The sequence below is a fragment of the Cervus canadensis genome, chromosome 18, assembly GCF_019320065.1.
Source record: "Cervus canadensis isolate Bull #8, Minnesota chromosome 18, ASM1932006v1, whole genome shotgun sequence".
NCBI lineage: Eukaryota > Metazoa > Chordata > Mammalia > Artiodactyla > Cervidae > Cervus > Cervus canadensis.
Genome location: NC_057403.1, coordinates 51,059,652 through 51,075,982, shown reverse-complemented (window position 1 = coordinate 51,075,982; position 16,331 = coordinate 51,059,652). Strand labels below are relative to the sequence as shown.

General features: G+C 59.7%; 1 protein-coding gene across 4 annotated transcripts in view; it reads right to left on the bottom strand.

The window, feature by feature from the left end:
• CBFA2T3 (CBFA2/RUNX1 partner transcriptional co-repressor 3) overlaps positions 1-11,234 on the bottom strand; it is a 76,632-nt gene extending 65,398 nt beyond the window's left edge. The window contains exon 1 of one of the 4 annotated variants that reach the window (XM_043435617.1): positions 10,779-11,234. In XM_043435617.1, coding sequence (XP_043291552.1) covers positions 10,779-11,115 — 337 coding nt within the window. In that variant the 5' untranslated portion in view covers positions 11,116-11,234. The remainder of the gene's footprint in view (positions 1-10,778) is intronic. The other 3 variants (XM_043435615.1, XM_043435616.1, XM_043435614.1) reach the window with 3 other exon arrangements.
• Positions 11,235-16,331: the final 5,097 nt, after the last annotated feature.

The following is a 16,331-nucleotide window of genomic DNA, read 5'->3' as shown; positions in this document are numbered from 1 at the left end:
AGTCCATAGGGTCACAAAAAGTCAAACACGACTGAGCACACATGCACACACGCATGCACGCTGACACACATTCTGAAGTTGTTTTCAAGACCTCCCGATACAAGTGCATAGATCCCAGACCAGGTGGAAACCAGAAGACTGATGATGCTCAAAACTTCACCTTGATGCCAACCAATCTGAGAACTGCGCACCAGCTGAGCAGACACCCTGCAGCCCCTCCCTCACCTAGCCTCTGAAACCCCTTCCCTGAAAGCCATCAGCGAGTCTGGGTCTTTTGAGCTTGAGCTGCTCGCTCTCCTTGCTCACCGCCTATAATAAACAGGGTGCTTTCCTTCATCACAACGCGGCATCAGGGGACAGGCTGTGCAGCCTGTGGGCGAGGGGACCCAAGTTTGGTTCAGTAACAGTGGCAGTGAGATGCCCACCCGGAGGCCCCAGTTGGGCCCTGGCAACCTCGTCTTGCTTCCTCCCAAGGGGTGGGGGCACCTGCTCGCTACCGCACATCTCACACGCATTAGCCAGCAGGAGTGTTAAGGTCACTCTTTTCGCGGCCAGCGTGTGGGGTGAAGCCAGCAGTCACCTTCCAAAGCTTCTGTAGCGGCTACAGCCCCTGTTCATACCCAACACAAAAGCAGCAGCCCAGGGCTGGTGTGACTGAGCTGGGTGAGGCCGCTTTCTGAGAAACAGCACCTTACAGGGGACTTGATTGTTCAAAAACATTTTAGGGAACATGCCAGCCAAAAGTCACGGAGCCAGCCTCAGAGCTCCTGGCTTGGAAGCCAGACCCTGGCATCCAGTACATGGCAGGGCCATGGGAGTGAACTGGGGTGCTTACACGTCTCCTTTGTGGAAACAGGGAGAGCTCAGCAATGTGCCACTATTATTACAAATGCCCGCCCACCCCTGGGCCCTGTCCTGACTGCAACAGCCCATCTGCACACCCTCCGCAGCGGGGGCTATCCCACCAGGCCTGGGCTCCAGCACGGCCTGTCATGTATTCCTGGCCTCGCTGAGGAGTGCACGGGTGTGTCTGCTCAGTAGTGCAGTCTCCTGACTCACCCAGGACTGGCCACGGCCACCTCTGTGCGGTGCTGTCTGGGGAAGGCCCGGGGGGTGGTGCTCAAGCGGCCAACAGGCAGATACCAAAGTCCCCTCAGCCACCTCTTCCTTCTAGCGTCATTGAGGGGCTGCTCAGAGTGCCATTTCTAGCTTCCTGGAGCGGGGTTTCCCAGCTCGGAGACCTCAAGCTTGCTGCTTGGTGGCCACACCAGGACTTTCCACCACCCAAGCCTCACGTTGAAGGTCTGGAGCAGGGCTTGAGTTGGGGAGGGGATGGTGCAGAGCGAGGGAGACCGCACCAGCCTCTCCTCTGTTCATCACAGCCAGACTCCCTGCCACAGCCTCACCCAGATGACCGCTGAGCCCATGTTCAGATGTAGAGAAAATACAGCCGAAAAGGTCCGATCAGGTGGACCGAGGCCCCCCACCGGCTCGATGGTCAGATGCCAGTGTCCCGCCCCTGCCTCCCACCTCTGCCCACGCTAGTTTCTGTGGATGGGGCCTCCCCAGCAGCCACAAGGATTCATGACCTACTGAAATGCCCAACATTGCACGGGACATGTGACTGTACAAAAGGCCTTTCTCAACAGGAGCTGCAACGGGTCACCTTGCAGCCCACCCTCCGGCTGCCAGGCTCAGGGGGCCACCAGGCAACGCGGCCACGACTGCACTGATGCTTTGTTTTCTATCATCGTGGGGAGAAAAAGGAATATTGCAGAAGATGCACAGAACTCAATACTTCTATGTAGCAATTTAAAACACAGACAATTACACCCTATCTGGGAAAGACACACACAGATAAAACAGTTCTTTGGACGGTTCCACAGGTGGCCAACTCCATGCTCGTGACATGCAACACAAGCCCCATTTTACATTGAGGATTCGGAGCCGAGTTTGGGGGGACTGACCTCGCATGGCACCCTGAACTGGGTCTGGGACCTGTAGCCTGGCTTTCAGTGTTCCCAGGGTGGGGGCAGAGGGGCAGCCTCCGGGGCAGGGGGCACTGGATCTACAAGCAACTCCTTTTTAATGAAGAAGTGTGGTGAGGGAGCAGCTTTGGGACGAAGTGACAGTTTGCTTCCCCTGCCTGGGATGGGGCTTTCCTGATGTGGGCAGATTATTTCATAATTTAAACGAAAGGTGGGCCGATGGCAGGAGCAGGCAGCATGCCAGGGCCCCCCCCCCCCCCCCGGATGCCGACCAGGCCGGTCCCTCTGTTTCCCAGGTCCTGCAGGCTCAGCAGCCTGTGCAGTAGAAACTGTACGTGGCCTGCGTGTGAAACGTTTCATATTCTGGCAGACAGAGAAATCAGCTTTAAATCTGTTAAATCTGATCTACCTGAAACGTTATCATTTTCACTTGTATTCAAGTTAGAGATTATTCAGATATCTGTTGCATCCTGCTTTTGCCCAAAGACTTTGAAATCCCATGCCAGGGTGTCTCCAGCTGGACGGGCAGCCCCAGAGGGTGGCAGAGCCTCAGGGCCACCTGGTCTCATCTGTGCTGAGGGTCGGGTCGGGCTCAGGGAAGTGCGTCGCCGTAGTGACGGGTGAGAAGCAGAGTCTGGACCGTGGACATTTGCCTGAAAGGGAGGTGGCTGGGCAGGGCAGGGCTGCAGGACCTCGTCCAGCTGTCTCTGGTCCCCGGGGAGGGGGAGGGAAGCACCTGGCAGTTTCGGTTTCCACAGGAAGCTGCCTGCTCCCGTCTCCCCTCCAGCCAGCTGTGCTCTCTGCCCTGCAGCTTCTAGTGGCAGCCCCTGCCTGGAGAGCCCCCCAGGTGGGGACAGCCCCTCGAGCTGCAGACGAGGAAGCCCGGGTCGAGGGGCCAGGTTAAAGCAGAGTCCCTTGTCCTGCCTCCTGGGCCTCAGAGGATAGAGCAGGGTGCAACGCACCTGGGGCCTGTGGACTGGAATGATACTGTTATGACTTGCAGTTTTTTGTCACCTGCTTTAGAATATCGGGTCCTGACCCTGGGTCTAGAAAACGCTGTGGTGGTGGAGGGGTGGAACAGCGTCTGTCTGTGCATCCGTCTGTCCAGGCCTCCTGAGAAACAGGAGGGGAGAGGCGAGGGCTGTGCGCATGGAGCCTCTCGGGGAGGCTCCTAGCCCAGAGGTCGAGGCGCTGCCTGGCAGGAGTGGGTGTGCGGTCAGCAGTGGGGCTGGGGTGGCGGGCAGTGTCCTGGGGAGGTGAGCCCTGGGACCCCTCAGTAAAGTGTGATCTCTCTGAGGTCTAGAGTCTGGGTGTTGGTGTTCCTGCGTCTGTGCTGTCGCTCTGCTCACAGCGAGGCTGGAACCCTAGACCTTTTGTCTTAAAAAGAGGACCCGGCTGTGGGAAGACCCCTACAGCCCCCGCCCCTGAACTTTCTGAGGGGCCTTGTTGGCCTTGGAGGCAAACGTCCCAGAGCCCCTCCTGCTTGGCCTCCCTCCCACCATGCTGCCCCCTCCCAGGGCCTGTGAGGTCGGGGCTTTCCACGCACTCAAAATGCACCCCGATTTGGGAGGAAAGGAGGAAGCACTGGGAGCCCCAGGGCGGGTGAATCCCCACTTCCTTCCACAGGGCCCCTATTCACTCCCGCCAGGGGCCTTGGCCGGGGCGCGGGTACAGACAGGGGGTCATAGCCAGGATCCTGCAAGGGGTGAGAAAGGTGGGCTGGGCCGGGTGGGTGCCGGGGTCCTCCCCCTCCATCCCCAGCTTTTCGGGGTCTGGCTGCCACCCCCACGTCATAGACGAGAAGATAGGCCTGTGGGGTCCTGGGCAAGTGATGGAGCTGGTTTCCAGCCCGGCCCTCCCCTCCTGGTTCTGACCTGGTCCAACCTGAGCAGACAGGTCTGGAGGGCGCATCTTCAGGGTGGCCTCCCTGACCCCTGGCCAGCATGAGGGCCAGGCCTTGGTTCCCCATCCACCGGGAACACTGGTCATGTCTCTAGGGCAACGACAGTCCATCAGTGTGGCTCCTGCGGCCATGAGCAGGTGGGGCCCAACCCTCTGCCGTCTGACATGTGTGCCTTCATCCACCAGACCGCCAGGCTGTAAGCCCCCCAGGCTTGAGCCCCCTGGAGCTTTCTCTCAGGAAGGGAACCCTTGCTGCACCTGCAGGGTGAAAGCCACAGTCAGAGTCCCCCTTGCCCCATGAGCCCTCAGTTGCAAGGAGTGGCCCTCAGAAAACCCGAGCTTACTTAAAGGGCAGGCATGAACCTGGGGCAGGCTTGCCTGCTTTTCTGAAAGTTGCAGAGCAGCAAGGAGCACAGGGCTTCGCCCCGTGGCCCAGGGTGGGCTGCTCTCAGGCATTAGCAGCAGCGGTGCTCTGTCCAGCTGTCAGCTGGGGTGCCGGCAACATCTGCCCCGGGCTCCGTGGAATGGAGCCAGCAGACCCCACCGTGGGCTCTCAGAGGGCTCAGCCCAGGGTCTGGGCTGCCAGGTGTGGCTCCCACACTGGAGTGCTGGGTGCCAAGGGAGTCCCTTTCCTGAGGCCCCGCCCAAGTGCATTTCTCCCCAGGGAGGGTGCTGGGCAGACAGGGAGGCTCCAGCCCTGCTGGGGACTGCTGTGTGACCTTCGGTAAGTTTCTTGGCCCCTCTGATTCGTCTCCATGTATGCAGCCAGGTCAATAATGCCTTTGAAGGTTACTGGGCAGAAGCCATGCCCAGGGCCAGGAAGGGCTCTGGAATGGAGTGGCCCTCTCCTCTGCCCCCATCCTGCCTCCTCCTCCAGGGAGCAGACTGTCCTTGGGGAACAACCTCGGCGGTCCCTCCTCTGTCCCTGCGGTCATGTCCCCGAGCCTCTGCTGTCTGAGGAGCAGGCCTGCGTTGTCACAGAAGGATTGCCCAGCCCCCGGCAGTGACACCCAAGCGCTCCCACCCAGAACAGAGGTGGCCACGTCTGAGGGATTCCCGCTTAGACGCTGGCCCGGGCGGGTGAGTCCACATCTGACCCACCCCCGTCCCGCTTAGGAACTGGGGGAGGAGTGTGTGCACCCTGGGAGTCTGACACAGGCCTCCAGGGCCAGATAGGTGAGGTAGGAATGGGCCTGGGTGGGCTCTGTGGCTGAGTAGGTGCTGGGATGGGGGTCGACAAAAAGGTTCCTCCATCCTTAGGACGGAGGATAGTTAGCAAGTCAGTGTTTCCAAGGCAACAGGACCCACTGGGATGGCAGGAGATGCCTGCCCTCCCTGCAGTCGGCATCCCCCTCTGGCCACTGGGCCTTTCCCAGCCCTCCCTGGGCCTTTCCTGGAAGCGCTGCTTGGTGGTGGTGGGGCACAGTGGACCAGGGAGATCTCATCACACATCAAACCTGCCGGCACGTCATCTCAGACCGCCAGTCTCCTCATCTGCTGTTTATAAGCCACCTGCCTGGGTGTTCTGTGGCTTGGCAGTCCCTTTCCCTTTCTGGGCCCTGTGCCCCCCTGTAGAGGACATGGGGAGAGAAGATGGGAGGGCAGGTGGTCCAGCCCCATCCACACCTCCAGCTGCGGGGGAGGGAACGCTGGTGCCCATGGGGAGGGGCTGGGACGGGCTGCCCCGGTCTCGTCCCCAGGCCTGGATCCAACTCAGCCCTGGGGCCACATGCTGTCTGACCCCTGGCAGGTCACTCCAGTCTTTGGGCCTAAGCTCCTGTCTGACAGCAGCTGTGATCTAGCATCTAGAGACCAACACAAGCCACTGGCCAGGGCCCCTGTGCTGATTAGCGCACTCGCTGTCTGCGGGTGGTTGAGTCGCCTGGACATGGGATGCATTCACCACCCAGTGCTGGGCATCCCGGCAGCACCACTCCGGGTGCTGAGAGTGCCATGGCAAGCAGACAGCAGAGCCAGCACACCAGGGAGACAGGATAAATAGACACGGAACTGCCTCCTTCGTCAGATAGAGTAATAAGTGAAGGGGAAACAGCAGGAAAGGAGGACTGGGCACACGTGTTGGGGGTGGGGGTAACCAGAGCAAAGATGAAGAGGGGGTGGGGGGGGCCTAATGGAAGAGGATCCCATGGGGAGGGAACAGTGCCAGGGCGGGAGGGGGTCTGGGTGTTGGTGGGGTGGCCATGCACCAGCTGGATAAAGGGAGAGGGTTGGGCACGGGATGGGGGGCAGGGGAAGCCCCCAGAGGGCATGAACACAGAGGAGAGGTGATCCGGCCTGACTTTTCTTGAGTTTACTCTTGTAAACAATGGAATGGCAAATTGACTCCCCAAAGCCTCATGAGAAGCACCTGTGAACACCCCACTCCCAGAAGACCCCTGGATGGGGTTCCCATGGATGCCACCTCCATTCTGGGCCACGCTTTCCCAGTCACTGCCCGCCCCAGGATGTCTGCCTGCCCTGGCTGTGCCAGTGGGACTGTACAAAGGGTTTTAATGCTGAGATTTTGATTAGCGCCATTGCAGCCCTACCTCTGGCCCCATTACCTGTGTGAATAAGCCTGAGTCCAGCAGTGGCCCCTCTTTTCCCTCCCTTGGCCTCTCCGCCACCACTGCAGTTGTGGAAGTGAAGATGTGAGAGGTTAACACCAATGCCTTTCTTCTCAGTCAAGACACTTTGAGAAGTGAAAGTCTTTGCCTCCTCTAGCTACCCGCCAAGGGACCACTTCCTTCAGGAAGTTGGCCTGGATTGCACCCTGCCCCCTGGGTATCACTCCTGTCCCCAGCTCTGTCTTCTGAAGTTTGGATTTGTTGTCTAATGGGTGGGGAGGACGTGGGTGGCTGGAGTCCTCCTGCCGGCTGCCCCCGGAAGTCTTGCCCCCAGGCTTGTGGGATGGGACAGCATGGAAACTGCAGGTCTCAGGGAAAGAGTGCTCCACATTTACCCTGGGGGTAATGCACTCCTCCCAGGACCTGGGGTGGAGTGCAGCCCTCCCTCCGCAGACTTATGCTGGGTCCTGACCCGGGGCATGGGGGGATGGAGGCAAGCTGCACTCCTGCTCCTCTGCTCTGGAGGCTGGCCTGGGGCAGGTCAGGAGGCCCTAGGAGATGGGCATGGAGGGAACACATGGGTGTTTGTCCTGCTGTCCTCTCTCCAGGGCTCTCCCACTCCATTCCTCTCCTGGCCCCTCTCTCAGCTCATTCCCCTCCTCCCTTCCCACCCCTCAGGTCAAGGAGTGTCCCCCAGAGTTCTGTGCTGGCCAGGTGACTCTGTTTGATCTGTGTCAGTGGTTTCTCTTCAAACTGTCCACACTCTTGCCCAGTGGTCATGCAAGCGGTTTCCTGCCAGGACCAACTGATCTAGCAGGTGTCCAGGGCTCCTTCCACCGTAATGGGCCCCCACTCCCATCTGGCCCTGCATCCATCCTGTAGGGTCAGTAGAGCCGGGTCCAAGCCTGCCTCTGCTCTTGCCTGCTGCGTGCCCCTTGGAACCTTGGTATCTTTTTCTGTGATGGCAATCACAACCTCACATGGGGCTCAGCAGCCCTGAGCCGATATCCTGACACGGGAGCCCCCAGCATCATGTGGTCAACAAGAGGTGGAGAAGGGCCTGGGGAAGGGAAGGAAGCCCTGCAGGATGTGAGCAGAGCAGGCACAGGACAGCCGTCCCACGTGAGGCAATGGTACAGAAGTCAAAGGACAAATCACTCGCAGTACTTTGCACAGAGACGCAGATGGATGTGGGGCTTGGTCCTCGGTCCCACACTGCACAGAGGGGCTGTGGACTCTGCCATCCACCCAGGCACATGCCAATCCCAGACGCCCTGGGCCCTCCCAGTATGAACTCCCCAGTATCCATAGCTGACTGTCTCCTGACAGCCCTGAAAGCGTGGCCAAGGGCCTCGGCTGATTGGAAAGTGGGGTGGCGGGCGGGCAGTGGGGCAGAGAACACGTGGGATTCTGATAACCTGGCTCCCCTCTTGCAGGGTGAAGCCCTCAAGGCTCCCTGACCCCCTTGGCAGCTGGAGGCCACAAGCCCAAGCCCTGGGCCTGGCTGTGCCGGAGGCGGCCCTGCAGGCCCTGGGCTCCTTTGCCCCAGTCCTGCCACCTGGAACACAGACAGGATGGTTGGAGCTCAGTCACCTGGAATGGGGTGGCCCTAGATTCAAAAACCACTGTCCTTTTCAGAAGAGGAGTAGAGGCCGCATTAAGATGGGGGCAGAGATGGGAGGGAGGCGGCCACAAGCCAAGGATACCTGGAGCCCCCAAGAGCTGGAAGAGATAGGTAGAACCCTCCCTTGGAGCCTCTGGAGGGAGCTCGGCCTTGCGACCCTCCTGGTTTCAGATCTGGCCTCCAGAATCGGAAGGAGGAGATTTCTGTTGTAATTCACCCATTTGTGGTGATTTGTTACAGCCTTCCCAGGAAATGAATACAGCAGAGAGGGTGATTCCAGATAGAGAATGTTTCAAAGAAGTGCTTGTGGTTGGGGGTGGGGGGTGGCGGGGACAGGAGGAGGGAAACAGGGGAGGGAGGGCAAGACCACTTGGTGACAGTGGTGACCTCTGAACCCCACCCCTGTGGCCAGGTGACTCAAGGCTCACAGGATGGCGCCCTCCACGAAGCTGCCTCGCTTGGACCCTCTGGTGACGGTACACTCCCTGTCTCCCTGCAGATCTTCCACCTGGGTCCCACCTGAACAAGCCTGACTCAGTTTCCCCTTCAGGCACCGTCCCTGAGCCTCCTTTGCCCGAGGCACCACTGCCAATGTGCTAGCTCCACCTCTCGTTTGTGGGGTTCAGCTCCTAGCACACACAACTGGCTCTTTTTTTTGCCCACACCTTGTGGCATGTGCAGGTCTTAGCTCCCACAGTGGAATGTGGAGTCTTACCACTGGACTGCCAGGGAAGTCGGGCACCTAATAAGCCTGAGTGCAGTGAACACCTCCTAACCAGCATTGTTCCTTTCTGTCTGCTGCAGCCGCACACCTCGGGGACGCACTGGCAGAGGTGGGTCTGTCCGTGGGTCTGTCTTCCCCCCGCCCTTGGCCCCGCCCCCACTTCCTACCAGCAGGAGGGCCGTGCAGAGGTCATGCATGTTCTCAGACAGACAGACTCAGCTTCAGAAGATATTACTTACTATTCTTTTAATGGTTTAGGTGCTACTTGACATTTGGAATCTCAAAGCTTTCCACAGACTCTTGGGAAGCCTGCAAGATAGACCCACTGACCCAAGGCCTGTCCTGGACCCCCGGGCTCCGATGGACTCCAGCCTAGCCCACCTGCCACTTCCTCTGGTAGAGATGTCCAGCATCTGGGGGCCCAGCATCTGCCCCTTTGAGGGGGCATGGGGAGCTGGATGTCTCCCTGCGTGTCTGTGTCTGTCCCATGGGGCCAGGTGATTTAGAGAAGATGGGCCACAAGTTCCTAAAAGCCGGAGTCCCAGGACGGGGACCCCGTGCCCAGGCAAGCCCCCAGCTCGACGCACAAGCCAAACGCCCACTGCTTTCCCTCATCCCCCTGAAGCCCCTAGGTGAGACGCGCTGCGGATGGGGTGGCTGCGGCTCTGCTTCAGAGGCCCGCAGCCCAACACCTGGAGTGACATTGTGAGCTCAGCAGGTGCATCACGTTTCCCGGCCTCAGACCCCTTCCACGCAGACACGCCGCCATCCATCCGAACACAGCCACGGCCGCTACCCGCTCCCCCCACCTCCCCACCCCCACCCCCGCCCCCGGCTTTGAGAAGCTGCTTCTTGATCCTTTCATGGAGCCGAAGGATGGGGCCCGGCACACAAGGAAACTGAGACCCAGGTGAAGAGGGACTGATTCCAGGTGAGGAGCGATGAGTGGTCCCAGGACAGCGGGGGTCAGGCAGGGCCACCCCAGGGAAGGAGGGACAGCTGTGTGGTTGCAGCTAGAACTGGATGGGACCAGAGGCTGTGGTCAGCCCGAGGGCAGGGTGGCCATATTCCAGGCCGGTGACTGGCACCTCCCTGGTAACATCTTTGAATCACCCGCAGCAAGCTAGTGACTATGTGGAGAGGCGGGCCTTGTGCACCCTGGGGCCCCAGTCCTGGATGTGCTGAGTGCCCAGTGGAGCTGGCCCTCAGGTCCCTGGCTGGGGCAGGTGGGGACCCGCTTAGGGCAGGTGGTCCCTCTGCAGGGGAGATGGGCTGTCTGGGGTTGGGGTGCTGGGGTGACTCAGGCCTGCTTGCGCTCTGCAGGCGACTGCAATGAGACTTGCGGATCTGTGTTTATAATCCATGGCCACGTGGCTATGGCTGGTGAGCAGGGCCTCCTGTGTGCAGCTCTGCGGGCCCCTGAGTCCCGGGAGAGCCAGGCAGGTGATCCTGCAGCTTGGGCCCACAGCCTCCTACTCCCCCCAGTCAGCAGCCCCTGGAGGTCCTCCCTGTGTGACCACCTCTCCCTGGCTCCGCTGGTGGGAGCCCTGGCAGGTTGCTCCTCAGTAGGGGCGGAGCAGGTCCTGGACCACCACTCGCTCCTGGGGCCCTGGACCAGCCCCTCGCCATCTGGCCTCGGTTTCCTCCTCTGACCTCCAAGTCTTGGGGGTCCCCAGCGCTCTGCACACCACCTTTCTCGCCAACTCCTGGGGTGAGAACAGCTCACTGAACAGCCTCCACCTCCAGCGTCTGCCTCTGGGTGGGGCCCACCCGGGTGGGGCCCACCCATAGGCCTGGCACCTGCTGGTCCTCCCCGGCCACCTGCCCCACCTGCACAGGTCTGTGCCTGGCAGGAGGCTGTGCTGATGTCCGACATGAGTCAACAGGCCGGGAAGCACAGCAAGGAGATGTCGCTGCCTCATGCCACCTGCTCAGCGCCGCCCCTGACTCCCAAACCGGTCCCGTCCCCTTACCTGGACCGCCCTTCCTGGGACCCCGGGGTGTTGAACAGCTGGTGGATGCCGAGGGCCCACTGTCCAGCACGGGGGACGCCCGGGACATGGAGCCAGAGGGTGGGTTCAGGAATCTGAATCCTGCTGAGGTGGGAGGTGGGCAGCCCCGTTGTGGGCAGTGGTGTGGAGCCTCGTGAGCCTCACGCTCAATGCCCTTCTCAACCTCGTGGGCCCTCGAGGGAAAGACGCAGGCCTTGGTCAGCCTGGGCTCCTCTGAACTGGAGGTCTCTGTCCCCCAGACTGCTTCAGGCCTTCTTGCAGCCGCCTGGGGAAGGGGCGGGTGGCCACAGGGGCTCATGTGATGCAGGGCGGGCCTGGGGAGGCGCCGGTGGGGGAGGTCGCCTGCAGCCTGCGGCGAGGCAGCCAGCTGTGTCACCGTGATAGTGCGGCCGGCCAGGGAGCAGCCGTGCAGCTGTGCCCACTGCTTCCTCAACAGGAACCATCTGGGCCCAGCCCTGCCTGGCCTCCCCTCACGGCAATTCCGTTCTGACTTCCCAACAACTTCCTCCTCCAGCCCAGCCGGTGACACTCCACCCACCCTGAGCCTGGCCCGCTGGGCGTGCTTCCTTGACCTGGGGTGGTGCAGGGGGGCGTGAGGGCGCCGATCAACAACAGAAGGGCAATGTCCACCCTGGCCAAGTCTCCCAGCCCAGTCCAGCCTGCCAATCTCCCCTCTGGCTTGGCCCAGCCTGCAGCCTGGGGTGGTCCAGGGGTCTCCACCCTCTCCTGACCTCAGCCAGACTTCCCCCAGGGCCGTCTTCCCAGGGCCAGCTGTTCGTGGGCCTCACTTGTAACCTTGAACCTGACTTCTGGGTCAGCCCTGGTCTGATCCTTGTCCTGCCACTCTGGCCAGCCCCCTGCACTCAGGCTTTCCCCTGAAGCCTGGAGGTCCTGGCTCCCACCCACCCTGAAAGTGCTGCCCACTGGGCTGGGCAAGGAAACCCCCTCTCTGAGTTTGTCCTCCTGGCTGGGGTCTCCTTGGAGACCCTCACCCCATTTCCTGATGGACACCTTGGGGAACAGTCAATTCAGACTCACAGGTGGAATTTGCCGAGAGCGTGAGGCTGCTCCCCAGTCTGAGGGATGACAGAAAGCATGCCAGGGCCCTCAGTCACCTCTCAGACTAGACACAGGTGTCCCAGACCCCTCACCCAACACAGAGGAGGTGAGGCTGTGCACAGGCATGCAGTCACTTGGTGAAGGTGGTGACCACTGTGGGAAGACCCCTCGAAGGAGACAGCGTGCCCCTTGCCCTCCACTGGCCTGTCAATCAATCCCTGGGGACCCAAACTTGGTGTCGGCTCAGGGTCTCCAACTGGCCAGAGGTGTGCAGCCCACAGCCCCAGAGCTCGTGAATTTTGATAAGCTGAGTTGAATTTCTAGGTAATTCCTGCCCGTGGGGAGCAGTCCGAGCAGTGCAGAGGGCGCGGGGCAGCCAATGAGAACCCCATCCATGCCCCTGCTGCTGTCTTTCCCCAGAGGCACTGTCTCCACAGGTGGGCATCCTTCTAGAGCCTGTGCAGCACAGACCCTGTCTGTTCCTGGAAGGGGCCGCCACGTGCACATCCCCTGCAGGCCGGGCTGCCCTGAGTCCCCAGGGTTCAGATGGAGAGGACGGTCCTGGGAGCCAGGGCCCAGTCCCCGACGTCTCTGCCGTCCTCACGGCACCTCCTGGTCTGCCCTGCTCCAAGTCAGGGTGGGATCTAGGGTCACACTGGCCACCACCTCTCCCACCCCCCCAACCCAGTTTCCTCGGTGTGCGTGGCGCCCTGATCATGGTGGTCCCAGCTCCCAGGCCGCTCAGGGTGGAGACTGTGGAAGATGCCGGGCACAGCCTGCCTCATGGTCCACGGTGCGGCTGTGACCCCCACTGCTACTGGAGCCCTGTGTCACCCCATTTTCCAGGCTGCAGATGGTGGGACCTCTCCAAGCTGGGGAGTGAGAGGGTTTTAGGGAGGCGCAGGCCCCTCCCCTGTGAAGGCAGTCCCCACCCTAGCTCTGGGCAGATGTTCAGGGCACCTTGCACCTGCGGGGCACCCCAGATGGGACACTTCCACTTTCATGAAGGGCCTCTCATCCTGCCTGGTTTTCTGATCAGCGGGGCTGACAGAGGTTGAGTTGAAATAGAAGAAAGTTGTCCGCGAATGGGGAGCGGGTGCCACACCGCCCTTGGTGGCCATCTCTGGAGTGTTCGCCTGCTCCCCACTCCCCCCGGGCCGGGCAGTTGGGTCTTGTGGGGAAGCAGACGTTAGTTGCGGCTTTTGGAGCTGGGCGGCCCGGGAGATAAGGCGCCCAGGAGGAAGCGGCTGCAGTAAGAGGGGTGGGGCCGCTCCCTCCGGAGGCCACGGCTGCCAGCACCCGGTGTGGCAGGGAGGGGGCGAGGGGCCTTCTCTCCCTCGGAAGGCAGACATTCAACCAATAAGCCCCTAAGAGATGTGGCCCATGGGGCAATCAGGGGAGGTGATTTGGAAGCTGTGTCTCAGGGATCAGAGCTGCCCCTGGGGAGGTGAGAGGAAATGCATTCCAGATAGAAGGGCCCTGAGGTGGTCACGGCTCCAGGCTCTCAGGATTCTGTAGGATGGCCAGCGTGCTGGAGGGAGGTCAGTAGAGGCCAGTGGTGAGGGACCACTGGGCAGAGGGAGCAGGGAAGTCACTAGGATGGGTGTCTTATTTCTGCCTCCTTTCCTGTCCTGTAGGAGCCCCATGACTGCTGGGTGAATGAATGACTCAATGGGAGGTGGATAGATGGATTTATGGGTGGATGGATGAATGGGTGGGTAGATAAAGGATGGATGGATAGTTGGGTAGATGAATGGATCACAGGAGGATGGTTGGGTGGATGGAGGGATGTGTGGGTGGTGCATGGATGGCTCACAGGAGGACTGTTGGAGGGAGAGATGGGTGACTGGTGGATGGACCAGTGGAAACACAATTCTATGCAAATCTTAGGTAAGCTGTGCTTTAGAGAGCAGGGACTACAACTCACAGGGGTGACATTCCCAACCACAAAACCTCCCAGAGAGGGATATGAGACACAGGACAGCCCCAGAGAAGGCCCAATGGGGAGATGTGAGCTACAGGGGAGCCAGGACAGCCCAGCACTCTTCAACCCAGGGTCTGGCAGGTGGCCAACCTCTGCTTCCAGGTCTGGAATGAAATGTGGCCTGATGGTGGTGGTGCGCTCACACAGGAAAGACAGGTGAAGCCAGTCCAGGGCTGGACCCCTGGCCCACCACTCCCCAGTCAGAGTGTCATAGAGCAAACTCAGAGTCACAGGGAAGGGCCACTTGCATCCTGGGTTGATAAGTGGGAATCCCGCACACGAGGCCAGGTTCTGGGGCTCCTGGAGGCAGTCAGCACACTTATTGGCAGGAGGAGCTCTGTCTTTGGGGGCCAGAGGCTGGACCCATGCAGAGACCAGTGAGAGGAGACTGAGCTGGCATCCCGACCCTCTGGTGCTGTGGGCACCTCTGGTGTCTGGTGAGACCAATGATCCTCGTCTCCAAGCAATGTTGTTGGGAACACGGATACATTCACAGAAGTACAAAGGAAACTCCTTTCATCCAAATACAGATGCCAAACTGTTAAGATCTTTCTGATGTAGTAATACACAATGCTTCTCTATTTACCGTAGCTGTGAGTGAGAACTGTGACATCAGATGTCACAGCAGCCGAAATACAAGACGCTAGGTTGAACCCTGTGAAATTCCTGCTACTTGGCTGCTGCTGACCTACAAACGTGACAAACACAGCTGAGTCTGTCCGTGCCGAGCTCACAGGAATGGCTGACACACCTGTGTTCATGGTAAAAAGAAATGCTACACTTTGGTTAGAGGTTAGTGAAGTATAGGTGTAATCTCTTTTTAATATATATTTATTTATTTGACTGTGCTGGGTCTTAGCTGCAGCATGCAGGATCTTCATTGCATCATGTGGGGTTTTTCGATGTAGAGCATAGGCTTACTTGATAGGTAGGTGGGATCTTAGTTTCCTGAACAGGGATCGAACACACATCCCATTCATTGAAGATGGATTCTTAACCACTGAACCACCAGGGAAAACCCTGTAATCTTTTCCTTATCCAAGTTCATGGACCCCTCTTCCTCAATAAAGAACCACTGTTCTAGCTCATGTTGAGGACCCCTCCCATCCCGTGCTTCAGTCAGAGCCTTCTAGCCCCAGTGAACCTGCCACATGGAGGCTTCCAGAGTCAGAGACCCCCAGGGTCACACTCTCATGTTAGCTGTCTTTGCTGGATGCTCTTGGGCCAGCTACTGAACCTCTCTGGGCCTCAGTTTCCTCAACTAGAAAATAAGAGGACCACACAGCCCATCTCACAGGGTGCGGTGCGGGTTCACTGAAACCACTCCACGGAGATCCTACTCCGTCAAGGTCGGCTGTGGTCCCTGTGGGTGTGCTGTCACCAGAAAGCTCATCCTGAACAGAGTTCCAGTCAGATTCCCTGAGAATTCTGCTTGTCCAGCTCAGGACCCTGCCCAGGGAAGCCCTTTGGGAGTGAGGGCTTCCCTCCCCTACTCACCCTCCCTCTGTCCCCCCTTTCACCGTCTGCAGAGACCTCCCTCCTCCCAGCCTCCTGGCTCCTGCCCCCTACCCCCACACCGCAGTAGGAAGATCTGCCCAAATCACATGATTGTCATCCAAGTCCTCTTCATAAACCTTCAGTGGCTGCCCAAGGCCCCAGGATGAATCCCAAAGGTGACCCTGGATACCACCTTGTTCTACTCCTTTCCCCTCGACAGCTGTCTCTCTCATGGGACCTGCTTCTCTCCCCAAAGTGCTGTCATTATCTCTGATCTTCCCCGGCTCCTCCCACAGACCGGTCCTTCCCTGGCAAACTCCTACACATCCCTCAGAGCCCTCAGGAAGTGCCCCTCCTGTGCCTCCATAGTCCTGGATGCCCCATCACAGCATTAGCACCTTGGATTGTGGTTGCTGTGAGCCAGCCTCCGTGGACAGCAGGAGAGCAGCCCCAGGGTGGAGACCTCACCCTTCTTGGTGATGGCTGTGTCCTTGGCGTGCAGCCCAGGATCCACTTGAGTGTGATGGAAGGCCAAGTGTGTGTGCACATGCTATCTCTGGATGCCCCCCACCCTTCTATAACCTCCCAGGCATGAATTCCATCTGCCCTCAGGACTCCATTCCCCACCTGCATGAAGAAGACAGAAGGAATGACCACCTCTCCTCAACCTCCAACCCCAGTGGTCCAACCAGTTCAGGAGAAGTGGGTCCAGAGGCCCAAGAACCTTAGTGGGTTGCCTTTGGAGACCTGGCCCCTAGAGGGGTGCTCCAGGCTCAGGTGCTGGGAGGTAGAGGCATGGTGTAGCGTCCTCTGAGTTTGGGGACCAGGGCTCAGTAGCCTGTGCTGGGTCAGCGTGGGCCCCCTGAGCCCGGAGGTGGTGTGGAGTGGGGGAAGCCATACTGCTCCTCTTACCCTGAACATTGCCTGCTCAACAAGCAGGACGGGGGCTTTGGGCTGAGCCCGGTGAGGACAGG